The sequence below is a fragment of the Podarcis bocagei genome (assembly GCF_964188305.1).
Source record: "Podarcis bocagei genome assembly, chromosome: 13".
Taxonomy (NCBI): domain Eukaryota; kingdom Metazoa; phylum Chordata; class Lepidosauria; order Squamata; family Lacertidae; genus Podarcis; species Podarcis bocagei.
The window spans coordinates 13,628,968-13,648,141 of record NC_138138.1 but is presented as its reverse complement, the minus strand read 5'-3'; the positions used below and the strand labels follow the sequence as shown (position 1 = coordinate 13,648,141).

At 46.3% G+C, this 19,174-nt stretch overlaps 1 protein-coding gene and 1 long non-coding RNA gene across 3 annotated transcripts in view; one reads left to right on the top strand and one right to left on the bottom strand.

Annotated features, from left to right (window-relative positions):
- Window positions 1–743: 743 nt before the first annotated feature.
- LOC308571181 (putative protein PTGES3L) overlaps window positions 744–19,174 on the bottom strand; it is a 32,501-nt gene continuing 14,070 nt past the window's right edge. For both annotated transcript variants that reach the window (XM_081166687.1, XM_081166685.1), the window contains 11 exons: window positions 17,239–17,367; window positions 16,207–16,366; window positions 15,573–15,630; window positions 12,241–12,397; window positions 12,040–12,156; window positions 10,166–10,296; window positions 7,383–7,449; window positions 4,306–4,397; window positions 3,385–3,439; window positions 2,159–2,253; window positions 744–975 (listed from right to left, as the gene is read on the bottom strand). In XM_081166687.1, the coding sequence (XP_081022813.1) occupies window positions 840–975; window positions 2,159–2,253; window positions 3,385–3,439; window positions 4,306–4,397; window positions 7,383–7,449; window positions 10,166–10,296; window positions 12,040–12,156; window positions 12,241–12,397; window positions 15,573–15,630; window positions 16,207–16,366; window positions 17,239–17,367 (1,197 nt within the window). In that variant the 3' untranslated portion in view covers window positions 744–839. The remainder of the gene's footprint in view (window positions 976–2,158; window positions 2,254–3,384; window positions 3,440–4,305; window positions 4,398–7,382; window positions 7,450–10,165; window positions 10,297–12,039; window positions 12,157–12,240; window positions 12,398–15,572; window positions 15,631–16,206; window positions 16,367–17,238; window positions 17,368–19,174) is intronic.
- On the top strand, window positions 4,338–7,376 carry LOC308571383. Its single transcript, XR_014001358.1, has 3 exons — window positions 4,338–4,443; window positions 4,485–5,663; window positions 6,148–7,376. It is a non-coding gene; the product is annotated as an uncharacterized lncRNA (long non-coding RNA).

The following is a 19,174-nucleotide window of genomic DNA, read 5'->3' as shown; positions in this document are numbered from 1 at the left end:
CCCCTGACCATTAGGTCCAGTCATGACCGACTCGGGGGTTGCGGCGCTCAGTTCGCTTTATTGGCCGAGGGAGCCGGCGTACAGCTTCCGGGTCATGTGACCAGCATGACTAAGCCGCTTCTGGCAAACCAGAGCAGCACACGGAAACGCCGTTTACCTTCCCACCGGAGTGGTACCTATTTATCTACTTGCACTTTGATGTGCTTTCAAACTGCTAGGTGGGCAGGAGCAGGGACCGAGCAATGGGAGCCCACCCCATCGCAGGGACCGAGCTGTGCTTAATGCCCAAACATATCTGACTCCCTCCTGACAGTGGGGAGTCCTTGGTGAGGCTTACTCCTCCATAAGCACATTTTAAGATACAAACATTTAGCACTGTCTGCCTTTGGGGCACCTTGGCTGTAGCGTGCAGGGAGCCTCCAGAGGCCCAGCTAAAGTGGTCAAAAAGAGAGAGAAAAGAAGTAGCAAACACCTGTGGGACTTGATTTGGGATCGAGACCAATTTGGGGACGTGCAAAAATCAGTGCAAGGGCTCAGAGGGACTCTCTGTGTCTTTCTCCAGCATTAATAGGGGGAAAGTTCCCTCTAGGAAAGACAGCATTGGCCTCCAGGAATGCTTTCCCTATCCATCCCTCACTTTTGCCATTCCCCCCCCCCCGAAATCTCTCAGTTCACTGCTGTTGCCAAATCAGACCACCAGTCTCCTTTGTTGACACTGCCACACTGAAAGCAAGAACCCAAAGGGGGAAGAATCCTTAGTTTATTACTTTACAGTCCTTAAGAACGGTGGCTCGGTTGTCATATTCACAGTGCGCCATTTACTCCCGTTGTCCATCCCATCACTGCTCTGTGCTCTGTTCGCTGACAAATGTCCGGAGAAGAGCTTCCACCTCTGGCCGCCGGCTCATCCGCGTGGCTTTGCCCTGGTAGCGGCCCCGCTTCCCAGCCCCTTTTCCTTCCAGCAGTTCAGCCACCCTTGGGGGAAGAACAGCAACAGGGTCAGACTTGCTTCTCATTGCCCCACATTTGCTTGGTTGGTCAAAGGGCTCTCATAGAGTACAGTGGTACCTCGGGTTACAGACGCTTCAGGTTACAGACTCCGCTAACCCAGAAATAGTACCTCAGGTTAAGAACTTTGCTTCAGGATGATAATAGAAATCGGGCTCTGGCGGTGCGGCAGCAGCAGGAGGGCCCATTAGCTAAAGTGGTGCTTCAGGTTAAGAACAGTTTCAGGTTAAGTACGGACCTCCAGAATGAATTAAGTTCTTAACCCGAGGTACCACCGTACAGTCGTACCTTGGCTGCCAAACACCTTGGTACTCATGCATTTTGGCTTCCAAACGCCGCAAACCCGGAAGTGAGTGTTCCGGTTTGCGAACGTTCTTTGGAATCCGAACATCCGACACGGCTTCCGATGGAGTGCAGGAAGCTCCTGCAGCCAATTGGAAGCCGCACCTTGGTTTTCGAACGTTTTTGGAAGTCAAACGAACTTCTGGAATATATTCCAAGAGCCACGCCTAGGGCTGGGCGATCTCTGGTTTTCAACATTGCGCTATATCACAAGCTCCACATTGCGATATACCAAAAGAGCACAATGTTTGAAATAGGGATGGAACTATATAGAGCAGGCATAGGCAAACTCGGCCCTCCAGATGTTTTGGGACTACAGCTCCCATCATCCCTAGCTAACAGGACCAGTGGTCAGGGATGATGGGAATTGTAGTCTGAAAACATCTAGAGGGCCGAGTTTGCCTACGCCTGATGTGGAGGCATTGGCTGGCTTCATGATTTTTCCCACACTGTGAATTTTGCATAGCAAACACACACACACACACACACACACACACACACACACACACACACACGATTCATGATATATTGCCAGGTCAACAATGATGAAGCCAATATCGTGATATGGACTTCAAATCGGTTTTGGACGATATACTGATATATCACCCAGCCCTAGCGATGTCCTAGCCTCGCTGATTTGTTTCAGCCCTGCAACTGCTACATGAATTTGCTTGTCTCTCTCTTTCAAAGACCCCCAGAAACCTGTGATTCTTTTCTTCCTGACCGATCAAAATGAACATCCATGCTGCCTCCCCAACACACACACCAATCCAGGCCTGAATTTATCCAGCTGGCTTGAGTGACTCACCTGGGGCCCAGTTTCTCCACAGCTTCTGGGGGTCCCGCAAGCAGAAAAAGCCCAGCTGCTTTTTCATCTCCCACAGATAGGAAAAGGAGGGTTTCCTGCTGGAAGAAGGTTGTTTACAACAACAAAATATTCAACGAAGAACACACACACTTTATAATAATCTGATGCAGAGTGTCATAATAAAACATAACATATGGAGGTCCACAGGTAAAAAGACTGTGCCATAAATGGAAATGTCACCAAGCTAATGAATAAAGCTTTTAATCGTTCGGGGTGTAAGCAGTAGTCATGGATGCAAGAACCAAACCAAATTTAGCTTATCCGGGGCAGTCAAAATCCTGGAAACTGTAGGTACACTATTTGTTCTCAGGATTCTTTGAGACATCACCTCTAAATGTATGGTGTGGATGTGACTTTAAATTCAGTGATATTTTCTAAATTTTGCTATGATCTCTTTATTCTTAATTGGTATTTGGTAGCGTCACATTAAATAGTGGTATTTTAACCACAGAAGTTGGAACAAAACTGTTCCTATTTTCTAACTGCAGGTGCTCATTGAATCAATTCTATCTCCTCCTCCTTTATATCACATTAGATTTTATAGCTGCAGTGGTGCCTCGCAAGACAAAAAAATCCGTTCCGCGAGTCTCTTCGTCTTGCGGTTTTTTCGTCTTGCGAAGCAAGCCCATTAGCGGCTTAGCGGATCAGCTGATAAGTGGTTTAGCGGCTTAGCGGATCAGCTGATAAGCAGCTTAGCGGATCAGCTGTTAAGCGGCTTAGCGGCTTAGGATCAGCTGATAAGCGGCTTAGCGGCTTGGGAAAAAGGGGGGGAGGGGGGAAAAACAGCAGGAACTCACAAGACATTGTCGTCTTGCGAAGCAAGCCGATATGAAATTCGTTTTGCGAAGCACCTCCAAAACGGAAAACTCTTTCGTCTAGCGGGTTTTCCGTCTTGCGAGGCATTCGTCTTGCGGGGCATCACTGTACTCTGCACGCTGTGAGCTGCTACTTCTCTAACCAGCTGTCTTAATTTTAATTTCACTTTTGATGTGTCAGCTGCATGATCTGAAACAAGAATTAAGTTTTTAAAGGCCTGATTGGATCTGATTTGTGTTGATACGCTGGAGGTGGGAACCTTTCCAGCTCAAAGTAGGGAGCCTTCAGCACCTCTCAAACACCACTATATCTGGTGCCAAAGCTCAGAGAAACAAGAAAGAGATACTCACCCCAGCGCCAATCTCATTCGCAATGATGTTCATGAACTCAGAATCACCGTCTTTCCTGCAAGAGAGGGAAAATGCGAACAATCCAGATTGAGGAAGCGAGCCAAGAGGAAGCCCTCCAGCTCGCGCCTTTGTTTAAATGGGTCCCGGCCACGCCCCCACCAGCCAGCTGATTGGCTGGCTGGCTGGTCGCTGACATGACCAGGACCCCCTGGGCAACGTGGGACTTCATCCCCCACCCCTGGAGGAGAGTGGGTGACCATGCGGTCCACTGCAACTCCTCCCCACAGTGAAGTGGAGCGGACTTCTCCACCCCAAGACCTGAGAAAGCAGGATGCAAAATTCCACATCTGCCACACCTTTCCCTAGAATAGGTCCACCAGCCCCGCAAGAAAGAAACCAGTAACAACTAGACTGGTTTAAGCAAAAAAAAAAAAAAAAAAAAAAAAAAGGATTAATAATTCATTTGGGTTGCATTGATCCACAGTACGTGTGTGTGTGTTTAATTAAAAAATATATAACACACAATTTTGCTTTGACGGGCCTCAAAAACCTGTGGTACCTCGGGTTACATACACTTCAGGTTACAGACGCTTCAGGTTACAGACTCCCCTAACCCAGAAACAGTACCTCGGGTTAAGAACTTTGCTTCAGGATGAGAACAGAAATCGTGCTCCAGCAGCAGTGGTGCTTCAGGTTAAGAACAGTTTCAGGTTAAGAATGGACCTCTGGAACGAATTAAGTACTTAACCCGAGGTACCACTGTACAGGTAAGGTGAGTGGGAACAGCAGTTTCTAAATGGGAGTTAAAAAATCAGCTGTACCTTTCAAGTGGCAAAGTAGAAAGCATCCAGAATTTTCCTCTTTTTTCTGGGTATTTTAAACAGTCACCCCATGCAAACCCAACATGACCTTTCCCCTCACCTGTGCAAGACAAGAACAGGTTCCTTATCCAGGTTGTTTTTTAAACTCTGAGCTGTGAGGACGGCTAAATCCCTCAGTAGGTTCAAGTTGCTCTGAAAGAGAAGCAGACGTCGGAAAGCGGACATAGCAGTGGAGCGTGTTTTCATGGTGCTGTGGGGAGGGGGAGCTCGTGTGTGCAGGGGCACGGGGGTGAACAGAGCCTGCTGCGTGCTGGCCCGGCCCTCGCAGCTGGCAAAACCGGAGCGACACCAGCCCTGAGCCACTTTGCAAGGTGGGATCTGTTCAGATCCCAGCCTCACAAAGCAGGACAGGGCTGACTTGGAGAGGTGGGGTGCCCCCCGGAAAAATGTGCCTAGGGCAATCACCCTGGCAGCCCACCACCCCTCTGTTCCAATACTCAACCAAGAGTGATGGGATGGAGCAGGCAGGGAATTTCTGGCAAAGTCTTCCTGAACCCTGGTTCTGATTGCTGTCTTACTTCCCATGGCCTTTCTACAGGCTGCTTACTGGAGTCTGATCTCAGCTGCTACCTGCATGACCCACAGATGATCATGTGGTTGTTATCATTACAGTGGTACCTCTGGATACGCACACCTCTGGTTGCGTATCCTTTGGGTTACGCGCGCGGCAAACCCAGAAGTATTTTTCTGGGTTTCGCCACACACGCATGCACAGACGCGCTCTACCGCACCACACGCAGAAAAGGCACCTCCGGTTGAGAATTCCTCGGGATCTGACCGGAGCTCTGGAACAGATCCCGTGTGCAACTGGAGGTAAGGGTAAAGGGGACCCCTGACCATTAGGTCCAGTCGTGGCTGACTCTGGGGTTGCAGCGCTCACCTCGCTTTATTGGCCAGCATGACTAAGCCGTTTCTGGTGAACCAGAGCAGCGCACAGAAACGCTGTTTAGCTTCCCGCCAGCATGGTACCTATTTATCTACTTGCACTTTGACGTGCTTTCGAACTGCTAGGTTGGCAGGAGCAGGGACCGAGCAATGGGAGCTCATCCCATCGCGGGGATTCGAACCACCAACCTTCTGATCGGCAAGCCCTAGGCTCTGTGGTTTAACCTACAGCGCCACCTGCATCTCATGCAAGTGGAGGTACCACTGTATTATTATTATTATTAGTAGTAGTAGTAGTAGCAGTAGCAGTAGTAGTAGTAGTATACTGCCCTTCATCCGCAGATCTCAGGGCAGTTCGCAACATAAAAACACCAGAGATGGAAAGAAAATAAAGTCCCTGCCAGAGAAGAATGGCAGATCAAGTTGATGGACTATGTCAAAATGGCTAAAATGACCGGAAGAATCAGAAATCAGGAAGGCCAAAATTTTAATAATGGGGAAAATTTATAACTTGTCTTAATAATAATAATAATAAATTTTATTTATATCCCGCCCTCCCCAGCCGAAGCCGGGCTCAGGGCGGCTAACAACCCTAAAATAGTGCAACATTATAAAAACATCAAAGAATTAATTAAAATCAAAATTGATGGCAACCATAAACTAAAGTATTGCAAAGATTGCCAAAGGAGGGAGTCAGGCTGCGCCCTGACCAAAGGCCTGGTGGAACAGCTCTGTCTTGCAGGCCCTGCGGAAAGATGTCAAGTCCTGGAGGGCCCTTGTCTCTTGTGACAGAGCGTTCCACCAGGTTGGAGCCGCAGCCGAAAAAGCCCTGGCTCTGGTTGAGGCCAGCCTAACCTCTCTGAGGCCTGGGACCTTCAAGATGTTTTTATTTGAAGACCGTAAGTTCCTCTGTGGGGCATACCAGGAGAGGCGGTCCCGTAGATACGAGGGTCCTAGGCCGTATAGGGCTTTGAAGGTTAAAACCAGCACCTTGAAGATCTTAAAGATCACTGTCAACAGTTTAAATCATTAGTAGGGTTGGAATATTGCTTGTAGTTTAATGGTGAATTTTGGATACAACGGAGAGATAAAAGATTTGGATTATTACAAAAGATGCACGAGGAAATGATTAACAATAGGAACCCACAAAGGGGAGGAGGGAAGTCCATGAGATTCCTTGGAACCTTGTTATTATGTTGTATGTTGGACATGTGACTGTAAAATTTTAATGTGAAAAGCCAAATAAATAAAAAATAAAAACACAGTATAAAAAACAGAAAACACATAATAAAAATACTGAGCGATCTCCCATTAAAAGCTTGTTGGCGGCTCTCTCTGCTCCCAATGGAATAGGGAACCTTTTTTTTCTAACCAATGTCTGTCAATGTCCCCATGGCCAACCTCCCGGGAGTCACATACCAATGCTGAGTCTGGACAGAGGCAAAATTGGGTAGGGCAACAGCTGTGGCTGCACAGGCAGGCTGCATTTCAACTGCATGAAAGTCAAGACGTTTTGACATATGCCCACCCATGTCTCCCCACTCCAAGCAAGCAAGAGGCTTTCTCGCAGTTCGAGGGCACATTCCAGCCAGGCAGAAACTGTCTGAAGGAGAGGGCAGAGAAGGGCCATAGCTTGGGGATACTGGGTGTGGTGTGGGAAGACTCCTGATGTTCATATAGAAAGCTGCCTGTTATGCCTACAGGCATGGGTTGCTCAAGAGCGAACAGGCAAGATCCCCACTGGTCTTTCAAAGCCTTTATTATTGGTGCAAAAACATTTACAGTGCAGAACGCCTCAATTCCATGTCTTGCTCAGTCACTAGCAGAATCTGAGAGTGGGCGGTCCTTAAACTTTCCCTGGCAGAGTAGTCTCTTGACCCCCAGCCGACGCCTCCCCTCTCTGCGCGTAAACCTACTGAGCAGGGAGGGCGTGGGTAAAGGGGGACCTGTCTCCCCCCCCCTGCTTTGCTCAGGCATGGTGTCTTGGCTCTCTCTTGTATCCTACGAGTCCTGCATCTCTTCCCCACGAGAGGCAGGGGCTTCCCTCCTCCACTGAGGAAGTGCTGCTTCCCACGATCTTCGGAGGCTCCCTGTAACACAACTGCCCTTCCACCTCTCGCCTCTGAACTGATGGCAGTTCCCTGACACCGCCTTTGACCTTTGGGGACCTGGGATTCCCCGCCATGGCTCCAGAAACGTTCAAGGAGGAAGGTGACCATTGCTCAACTGTACCTTCTGAAGCAGCTTCAGAGAGGTTTGTAGCCTCTTTACAGCTTCCACGTGCTCTTCGGGGCCAGTCCTAAAACGGCAAGGGTAACAAGAGGCCTTCAGGGAGGGTTGGTACATCATCTAATAAGAGGACAAGCTTGGTGATGAGGGAGGAAAAGGTGGGGGGAAGTGAAACAGAGATGCACAACTGAACTGAGGGCCAGTACCAACAGCTGTATTGTTTAGAATAGGTAAAGGGACCCCTGACCATTAGGTCCAGTCGTGGCCGACTCTGGGGTTGCGGCGCTCATCTCGCTTTCCTGGCCGAGGGAGCTGGGGTACAGCTTCCGGGTCATGTGGCCAGCATGACTAAGCTGTGTCTGGCGCACCAGAGCAGCACTCGGAAACGCCATTTACCTTCCTGCCAGAGAGGTACCTATTTATCTACTTGCACTTTGACGTGCTTTTGAACTGCAAGGTTGGCAGGAGCAGGGACCGAGCAATGGGAGCTCACCCCGTTGCGGGGATTCGAACTGCGGACCTTCTGATCGGCAAGTCCTAGGCTCTGTGGTTTAACTCACAGCACCACCCACATCCCTATAATTGTTTAGAATAGGTATTCCCAAACTCGGCCCTCCAGATGTTTTGGGACTACAGTTCCCACCATCCCTGACCACTGTGTCAGGAGCTCGTCCTACACTCGAGTAGGACCCTGAGAGAGACACATGCCCGACTGGCATGTTCTCTCCCTCCTGGTCAATCGTTTGGGAGCTTCAAAAAGCTTTCTTCAGCCCGAACATCGCAGCGACCGATGCCAACAGACATCGGCACACTTAGGGATCCGCAGAGTGTTCGCAGTTTGCATGACAGACCTCCTCAGCAACTCAGCATTTTGGCTAATTATTTTATTTACATATAAACACACACGGAGCACTACAACATGGCTCCCTCTCTCTCTCTCTAGCATCAGACAGCAAAGAGAAAGAACAAAGGACTTCACGGTCCCACTTCACGGAACACAGGAACACAAACGTCCTGTCTCCGTCACTTCCCACTCTGTGGAGTCAAAACATACACCGTCATGTGATAGACAACCATCTTACGACTGCAATCATGGAGCAGGAATTCTAACACACTGGTCCTGTTAGCTAGGGATGATGGGAGTTGTAGTCCCGAAATATCTGGAGGGCCGGGTTTGGGGATGCCTGGTTTAGAACACAAGAAAGGTCTGCTGGGTAAGGCCAATGGCCCGTCTAGTCCAATATCCTCACAGCGGCCACCCAGATGACAGGGGGAAGCTCTCATGCAGTACGTTTCTGAGCACAATTCAAAGTGCTGGTGCTAACCTTTAAAGCCCTAAACCGCCTCGGCCCAGTGTACCTGAAGGAGCGTCTCCACTCCCATCATTCAGCCCGGACACTGAGGTCCAGCTCCGAGGGCCTTCTGGCGGCTCCCTCAATGTGGGACATGAAGTTACAGAGAATGAGGCAGAGGACCTTCTGTTATTATTATTATTACAGTGGAACTTTGGTTGTCAAACGCCTTGGAAGCCAAATGTTTTGGCTTTCAAACACCAACAACCCAGAAGCGAATGCTTCTGTTTACGAATGCGCCCCTGAGGTTGAACGGCTTTGGAGGTACATTTCTCCATTTTTCCAATGGATTTTGCTGACCGGCCATTGCGCCTCGGTTGTCAAACGTTTCGTAAGTCGAACAGTCTTCCGGGACGGATTACGTTCGACAACCAAGGTTCCAGTGTATTATAATTATTATTATTATTTGCATACTGCCCTTCATCTGTAGATCTCAGGGCAATTCCCAACATAAAAACACAATATAAAAAACAGAAAATGCATAATAAAAATACTGAGTGGTCTCCCGCCCTATGGAACGCCCTCCCATCAGATGTCAAGGACATAAACAACTCCAGTGGTACCTCTGGATGCGAATGGGATCCGTTCTGGAGCCCCGTTCGCATCCTGAAGTAAACGTAACATGTGACTGCGCGTGCGTGGCTCGCGTTTCGCTGCTTCGGCGCATGCACGTGACGTCATTTTGAGCGTCTGCGCATTCACGAGCGGCGAAACTCGGAAGTAACACGCTTCCGCGGAGCGCAACCCGGAAATATTCATCCCGAAGCTACTTCAACCGGAGGTATGACTGTATCTGACTTTTAGAAGATACCTGAAGGCAGCCCTGTATAGAGAAGTTTTTAATGGTTTAAAACATTTAATCTTTTAATGTTTAATGTGTTCTAGCGGAAGCTTCCCAGAATGGCTGGGGCAACCTAGTCAAGTGAGTAGCATATAAATATTATTATTATTATTATTATTATTATTATTATTATTATTATTATTATTATTATTACCCAAGGATAAGAACATTTTCTCCTCCTGTGGTTTCCAGCAACTGGTATTCAGACATAGTGCTGGCTTCAGACTGTGCAGGCAGAGCACAGCCCCTGTGGCTTGTAGCCACTGAAAAACTTATCTTCCATGAACTTGTCCCATCCCCTTTTAAAACCATTGTTTGGGAATAGTTCTCTTTAAATCCATTTACGGTATGGCTGTTGAAACCCTTCCGCTACTCATCCTGAGCCCTAAGTTCAGACCAGAAATAACTGGCCCAACTTCTATAAACAACCAATTTGCCTATACAACTCACTATTTCTTGCCTTGAGGGAAAATCCCCACCTTTGTGTGCTTTTCCTTTTGAGAGTTCAAATGAAATTTGAAGGCCGCTGGGTTCCCAATCACCCTTCTGGGACTTTTGTTTCATTCCCTGGGACAGGGGATACAAATACTTGCTTAAGCAGTGATGTGAAGGACTTCTCGGTTGCGTGGCTTCGCTCCAAAGTTTTCAGCACTCGGTTCCCAGCGAGGAAAACTAAGTTGGTCTTGTTCTTCTTCCCTTTTTCGGTGCCCAAGAGCTTAACCATCTTCAGAAGACAAACACATTCGTCTTGAGTGGTAAAATACTACATCTGCATGCATCTATCCTGTCCCTTATATTGAAAGTGAGAAAAGGTCCAAGCTCAGTGGTAGAACATCTTTTAATGTTTGATGTATTACAGTATTTTAATATTTTTTTGGAAGCCGCCCAGAGTGGCTGGGGAAGCCCAGCCAGATGGGCGGGATATAAATAAATTATTATTATTATTATTATTATTTGCCTTGCAAGGTCCCAGATCCATACCCTGGTATCTATCTCCAAGTGAAGATTTCTGCCAGAAACCTTGCAGAGCCTGTGCTGGGCAGTGGAAATAATCCACTGTTTACACATTGGTCTGATTTAGTGAAGGAAACTTCCTATAGTTCTACGCGTCCAGGCATTCGTTAGAAAAGTATAGGCAGGTAATTTAAAATAAGGATGATTCCCCAATTACTTCACTATCTGAAGGAAGGAATCACTTGTAAAATTTCTGGCTGACCACTGACAAGCAGCAGAGAAGCCTTGTTAGAAAAAAAGGCGTCCAAATTGATTTACAATCCCTGGTATCTCTGGGTAGGGCTGGGAGAGAGATCCCTGCCTGAAATCCTGGACACTGAGCTAGCTAGACCAATGGTATAGATCACATAGATAGAGAGAATCTTTATTTGCATCAGCCACTAGCCATAGCAATAAAATAAAATGTACTGAAGATAGAGGTAAAAACATTACTATACAAAATACATTTGGGGGGTTTACGTCAATAATCAAATAAAAGATCTCATTCTAATTGCCCCCGCTAAAAACATTGCAGTTTTTGCTGTCACCTGATCATCTTGATCTACTAAAAGGACTCTGTAGCAATGTTTGAGCAACCCGGCGTGGACAGTATTGGAGGGGTAATAACCTCACTCCTCAAATCTTTACACAGAGTGCAAGCCAAAAGGACATGAGCCGCTGACTCAATACTGTCATCTCCACAGGGAGATAACCATTTTTCCAGTGGAATGTTTTGACATCAACCCTCAAGTACAGCCGAAGGTGAAGGCACGTCTGTATTTTGGAATTGCTAAGTTTTGCAAATAGGGTGCCAAAGTGCCAAAACGACTAGGTGGAAAATAATCATACCATGGACAAAATTTCCTTACTGTGGCCAGACTATCCTGTCGCTCAATATAATATAGTAAAGGTAAAGAGACCCCTGACCATTAGGTCCAGTTGCGGACGACTCTGGGGTTGCGGCGCTCATCTCGCTTTACTGGCCGAGGGAGCCGGCGTACAGCTTCCGGGTCATGTGGCCAGCATGACTAAGCCGCTTCTGGCGAACCAGAGCAGTGCACGGAAACGCCGTTTACCTTCCCACCCGAGCAGTACCTATTTATCTACTTGCACTTCGACGTGCTTTTGAACTGCTAGGTTGGCAGGAGCAGGGACCAAGCAACGGGAGCTCACCCCGTCATGGGGATTTGAACCGCCGACCTTCTGATCGGCAAGTCCAAGGCTCTGTGGTTTAACCCACAGTGCCACCCGCGTCCCCAATATCATATAAGGCGCTGTCTAATTAAATTATTTGCTTTACTGAAGCTCAGAGTTACACCAATGGCAGCTTCTCATGTGTCACAAAGGGGCAGAACATGTTCTCACAACAGATGTGAGTGGCAAGGCAGTCCTGTGCTCATTTGTGAGGGGGTCCAACCTGGCAAAGACCTTGATCCTGGTGCTGCAAGCCACACCCCGCCCCCATGACTCTCACCTGCAGGTCACTGAGATTAGAGATGTGCGTCCCGCAACACATATTGGCATCGACACCCTCGATGCTTATAATCCGCACGGGCCCCGTGTGGTCGTCCGGCAAGCCACGGCTCCTCACCTGCAATGCAGTGCAAGGTTAAGAGAACCACACGTAGCAGACCTCTCTCCCTCTTCTTGCCTCGACCCGCACGCTCTTGCTTACCAGCTCAGCTTCAGGGTCGCCCACTGCCAGCTCTCGCACCACCACCGGGATCCTGGCTCGGATTCTGTCATTCACGCTCTGCTCAAGGGCTGCCACCTGATCTGCTGTCATCGAGGGCGTGTCCAGCTCTATAGTGCTTCGTTGGCGACCCAGCTCCCTGCCGAGGGTGGGAGAGAGCAAATAGCATGTTCCCCAAGTCACACGGGAGATAGCTCTGGGTGCACAAGAGAGCTCCCTCTGTCCCCAGCCCTCCAGCGTCGTCCTCTGAGGAAGGGTTACTGCACAGAAACTAGGCTAAGCCTGCCATCCTCTGTGCGTTTTCCCTGGGAACAAAGCCCTATTCAAGATATTATTATTATTATTATTATTATTATTATTATTATTATTAATACCCTGCCCTCCCCAGCCAAGGCCGGGCTCAGGGCGGCTAACAAGCAATAATAAAAACAAGTTGAATGAATACAACTTAAAAACAAGATTAAAATACAAGATTAAAATATTGAGACATTAAAATGCAGCCTCATCACAGGAGGAGAAAGGAAAAAAGAAAGAGGGGGAGGGAATCAAATTGGCTCCAAGCCAAAGGCCAGGCGGAACAACTCTGTCTTACAGGCCCTGCGGAAAGAAATCAGATCCTGCAGGGCCCTGGTCTCATGAGGCAGAGCGTTCCACCAGGCTGGAGCCAGTGTTGAAAAGGCCCTGGCTCTGGTTGAAGCCAATCTAACTTCCTTAGGGCCCGGGACCTCTAGGGTGTTGCTATTTATGGACCTTGAGGTCCTCCGTGGGGCATACCGGGAGAGGCGGTCCCGTAGGTACGAGGGTCCTAGGCCATGAAGGGCTTTAAAGGTCAAAACCAGCACCTTAAATCTGACCCTGTACTCCACCGGGAGCCAGTGCAGCTGGAAAAGCACTGGGTGAATATGCTCCCATGGCAGAGACCCCGTGAGGAGCCTCGCCGCGGCATTCTGCACCCGCTGGAGTTTCTGGGACAGCTTCCCAGATGACACATCTTCATGACTACACAATGATTTCATTTTAACCTTTGCTTCTGGGTTAAAGCGACAACAACATATTCCTTGTCAGTTAACAATATAGTGGTACCTCTGGTTGCGAACAGGATCCGTTCCAGAGCCCCGTTCGCAACATGAAAGGAACGCAACACGTGTCTGCACGTGTCGCGATTCGCCACTTCTGCGCATGTGCGTGACGTCATTTTGCTCGTCTGCGCATGCACGAGCGGCAAAATCCGGAAGTAACCCTTTCCGGTACTTCCGGGTTGCTGCGAGATGCATGCTGAAAACGCGCAACCTGAAGCAAACATAACAAGAGGTATGACTGTATTAAGTCTGTAGGAGATTTGCTGGTGTAGGAAATTGTGGAAGTGACTTCTCAATAGGACTCTGTGGGGAAAGGAACAACTTATAACAATATAATAATACAGTGGTGCCCCGCAAGACGAATGCCTCGCAAGACGGAAAACTCGCTAGACGAAAGAGTTTTCCGTTTTGGAGGTACTTCGCAAAACGAATCTCCTATGGGCTTGCTTCACAAGACGAAAATGTCTTGCAAGTTCCTGCGGGTTCCCCCCCCCTTTTTCTAAGCCGCTAAGCCACTTATCAGCTGATCTGATAAGCCGATAAGCCGCTAAAAGCCGCTAATAGCGCTAATCCGTCAATGGGCTTGCTTCGCAAGACGAAAAAACCGCTAGACGAAGAGAATCACAGAACGGATTCTTTTCGTCTTGTGAGGCACCACTTTAATAATTTATTATTTATACCCCGCCCATCTGCCTGAGTTTCCCCAGCCACTCTGGGCGGCTTCCAATCAAGTGTTAAAAACAATACAGCATTAAATATTAAAAACTTCCCTAAACAGGGCTGCCTTCAGATGTCTTTTAAAGATAGATAGCTACTTATTTCCTTCACATCTGAAGGGAGGGTGTTCCACAGGGCGGGCGCCACTACCGAGAAGGCCCTCTGTCTGGTTCCCTTTAACCTCATTTCTCGCAATGAGGCAACCGCCAGAAGGCCCTCGGCGCTGGATCTCAGTGTCCGGGCTGAATTATGGGGGTGGAGACGCTCCTTCAGGTATCTCTCCTTGCAACCTACCAACTCCACCCAGGAAATGTTAAGCTACAGAAACACGCATGGTGCCCATTCATATTCCAATGGCTACTGCTATTGCTGTGTGGAGTACTGGTGATTCGTCTGTATCAGTTTCATTACCGATTAATAACCTAGATATTGTTGTAGGCATCCGCCTGTCTCGAGAGACAATGGAGTGCGTCTCTGGGGTGTGAAGTCAAACTGCTATGTTAGCAACACCCAAGTGACCACCCTGGGCAGTGTGGACAGAGGTCCTGGGCTGCCCAAACGACAAGACCCCCCTCTCGGCCTCGCTGACATGGTCCAAAGGAAAGCAGAGCAAGCCATTTGGCACCAGTTTGGTGCTGGAGTTGCCAGGAGGCGGCATACATGGCGCCTTCCAACTGTCTTAGGAACTTCACTCTGGATTGGAGTAGGGTCAACTCCTTAGCCCTTTCCTCTCGCCAAGGCAGTGGAAGTTAAGGATCAGCTTTCCTTCTCCTAGATGGCCAGGTTGACAAGTCCCAACTGCCCCTCACTTCCCTCTGCAGCATGTACAGAAACCGCCTTCTTGACCGTTGGACTCACTACTGGCCTTGTCAGTCCACCAGAGCCTGTCTTCACATGCAGGGGGAATCCCTAACTCACCAAGTTAATTCTCGCATTAAGTATTAGCAAATACGGAAAGAACTCTGGTCCAAGGTTGTTTACAAATCTGTCCTCCTTCCAAGCAGCTCATGAAGTTATTACTACCGTATTTTTCTGTATATAAGATGCCCTCATGTATGTATTTTTAAATAGTGTATAAGATGACCCACAGTTTTCCACATACAGTGGTACCTCAGGTTAAGTACTTAATTCGTTCCGGAGGTCCGTTCTTAACCTGAAACTGTTCTTAACCTGAAGCACCACTTTAGCTAACGGGGCCTCCTGCTGCTGCCGCGCCGCCAGAGCACGATTTCTGTTTTCATCCTGAAGCAAAGTTCTTAACCTGAAGCACTATTTCTGGGTTAGCGGAGTCTGTAACCTGAAGCATATGTAACCTGAGGTACCACTGTAAAAAAACCTAGTCTTATACACAGAAAAGTATGGTAAATACTCCAATGGTGATCTATGAAGATTCTTGCCACTCTGGCTGCCCCAATTTCTCTCAAGGTTTTGCAGCTCCCCTCTCTCAGACTCCTACAAATGCTCAGAACACACACAAGCAGGGAGGAAAGCAATTAGGCAGAGGTGTGCCTTGCTCACCATGATGTCGTCTTGAATCCAAACATCAGATCCGCAATAGCTGTGATGAGATGCTGCCCTAAAAGAGACGATTATAAGCGACAGTTTCTCCTTCTCCTTCTCACTAGGAGATTTAAATATAATATAACCGAGACCAAGGTGAAGAGTTGGTGGAAGAAGATTGGAAAAATTTTAAAATTTATTTACAGAAACATTGCAAGATCCAGGAATGCTAGAAGGATGTTGGAATGAAGCAAGGTGGTTTTAGCAGAAATGATATAAAAGATTAGGTAAAAATTGATTTTTTAAGTGGTGAAACGAGAATGTAAAATTATAGTACACTAAGATAAATTATTAGGATAAAAACCAAGCGGAAAGGATTTGCTGAAATACTTAATTGAACTAGAATACAAAAAAGGGAGGTGCGAGGAGGTCAGGGAAACAAGTAAATGAAAGATAAGACATGGAAAGATGGAATTGTTTTTAATTGTTTATATTTTCTTGTATTTTGTATTTTCTGCTCTCCTTTTTTTTCTTTTTTGTAACTTCTTTGAAACTCTAATAAATATTATTTTTTTAAAAAATAAAAATAAAAATGTGTCTTTTTTGATGATCAGTCTGAATGTGTGGGTATCTCGTTCCATCGGTTTCTTACCTGAATGCTGCTGCATGTGGTCAAAGCGCCGGTCCCAATCCAGCACCAGCCGCACCTCGCTCCCTGGCTCAAGGGGTGTCTGGACGAAGTGTAGAGCATCTGGACCTTGTCGGGTGACCCTTAATACTGGGATGTCATTAATGAGCCCCCGGTCATCGGGCTGGAAAAAAGAAATTAAAGTCACCAGCCCAGCTTTGGGGGAATATTCTCCTGCTGTAGCAGACAAAAGCATGTGTAAAATGGCAATGGCTGTGAGTTGCGAAGCTGAGCAAATGCTCTTTAAAAAACCACAAATTTGATTAATGAAGCAATTGCTGTGCAGAGGTTCTCTGAATTATCGTCACAATATTAATTAGCCCAAGGAAAAGTTTTGATGGTTATTATAGATTTTTTTTTTTTGCATTTTAAATTGCTTTATTGAAATTGTATACAAGAAAATAAGAAAGCAACATGTAACAAAATTATACATAATAAAAAATATATACTTATTAGATTGTATCACATTCTTCTCAAAGGTCCGATGACTTCCCGTCAACCCCTTGTGTTTCTAAACATTATTTAACCTATCACACATTTTATTCATTATGTTCATATATATTCTCTTTCCTGATACTCATTGATACATTAATTGATTGTTATTATAGAGATTATAAATATAAGATAATAATCACACACTGAATAAACCCATTGCAATCAATGCACTTCAGTTACCCAAGTCCACTGATTTCAACTACTCTGAACTTTGACTGAAATAAAAGCCCTGGTAATAAGATTTTATTTGGAAGTAAACTGGAGTTTATTCCCCAGTGTGTTTAGGATTGCTGGCTTAAACATATAAAAGAAGCACAGACAAGATCTGGATTTAAGAGTGAACAGGAGATCACACATTTCTAGTAATTCCGTGGAACCATTCAAGTCTTAGTTTCAAGAACTAGCTCAACAGTAAATCCCTAGTAGCATATTAAGATGTATACAATATGTTAGAACCCCCAAAATAGGTTCCACTTTCTGACCAAGAACCAAGATTGGTACCTGCCCTCCACCCTCTGGGAAAAGAATAGTGTCTTCCAAGATGACATGGAATCCCTGAAGTGTCTCCCTCTTTCCACCATTTTCTGTGGACAGTTTTGCAGGGCAGCAGGAGACCACCTGTGTAGTGAACTGGGGAGGAAAAAGAAAGGGGGAATATGCGTGACTATAGCTTCACTAAAGATCTGGAGGTCTTTAGGTTCAGAGGTAATGAAAGGTATGCACTAAACCTAAAGAGATGGAATCTAAAGATGCTGACCAGATGCTTCAGTATGTCTAAAGCCAACGATTTCTAGCAACAGTTTTCTTCAGGGCAAATTTCCTTATGTACTGTGAAGCAGAGCATAGTTTACTATCTTCTAACTGGCTTTTAGCATGAATTTTGCCACAACAATAGGTGATAACCAAAGTTGGCCACATTCAGAACAGACTCACTGAAATTAGTGGATATGACTAATTTAGGTCCACTAATTTCAAGTAGAACAATTAGTATTTTCAGTATCTTTAGATTATCTCTTTATTGTATTTATTATTTCTATCTCACCTTATAACATAAATGCTTCCAAATCAACTTAAGCAAAATGATGTAATTCTTCACTTTTAATACATATTATAAAACACTTTACTAAACAATTCAAAAGCAAAACAACTGTAGAAGCATACTTTCAATTCAATCCCCAAATGCCTCACAGAATACTTTCACTTATCTTCAAAATTAGAGAAAGAAACAAGAGACAGACCCTTAAAGGCCTCTGTTGTAGATGCCAGAGTCACAACTACAAGGCTGTGTTCTTAGCAGAAGTGGGTTTTTTTTTGGCAATTCATAATCCCCCTTTGCTGTAGCTTCCTTCCTCTCCTGTTGATTTAAGATATGCTGTACCTGTTTTTGTTTTTTGGGTTTTTTTTTGTATGATGACTTTATTGCACTCTGCAAGAAGCTTTGAGCATCCATTGTACTGTATCAGATTCTGTGATGCCACATTGAATGACAGCCAATTGCTTGGTCCACTGATGTGCTATGTGCTAGGCAAAACACAGAAATGCAGCCATTCCAGCCCCAGGTGGCATGCATGTAGGCTTAAAACTGCAAAACCATAAGGTTGGAAGGAACAACCACCACAAAAGGTCATCAACTCATGGCTGATGCAGAAAAACCCGGTGCTACACCATCTCTTACTGGCAGACATTCAGCCTCGTAAGTGTTTAGTCCATGGAAGAACTGTGTGTGGCATAACCAGGGCCAGATTTAGGTTTCATGAGGCCCTAAGCTACTGAAGGTAATGAGGCCCTTTATATGTCCAGCTGTCCTTTGTCAACACTATGTCAGGCTCACTATGTCAGGTTCCTATTGGAAGACCGGACAAACGCTAGAACATTAGCAGCGGCAAAGTTTTTATCGGTGGTTGCAAGAACCAATGACCCCTATCTTTAAGTCTGAACAAAATGCTTGTTTAACCCACAGGTAGGCTGTCTGAATTGTGCATTGCTTTGTAACGATTTGTTGGGTCTCTGGACCGTAATAAAGATTGATTGACTGAATAAAAAATAACAATGCTAGAACCTGTAAATAGGGCTGCAGAAGAGGAGCGAGAGGGAATCAATCCGATTCCTTATATGAAGCAATTTTTCTCTTATTATTATTATTATTATTATTATTATTATTATTAGCAGTAGCAGTATAGATCTCGGGGCGATTCACAACATAAACATACAATACAAAAAACACAAAATAAAAATACTGATTGATCTCCCATAAAAAGCTTGTTGGTGGTTTTCTCTGCTGAGTAAGGAACCATTTTTTCAACCAATGTCTGCACGTCTTCATGGGCAACCTTACAGGAACCAACGATGCGAATTTGCTCTCATCCGCAATGATGCAAATTGGCACGAACTGTAGCGGTATATATGCAGTTAACGGAAACGAGCGCCACCCCAAATC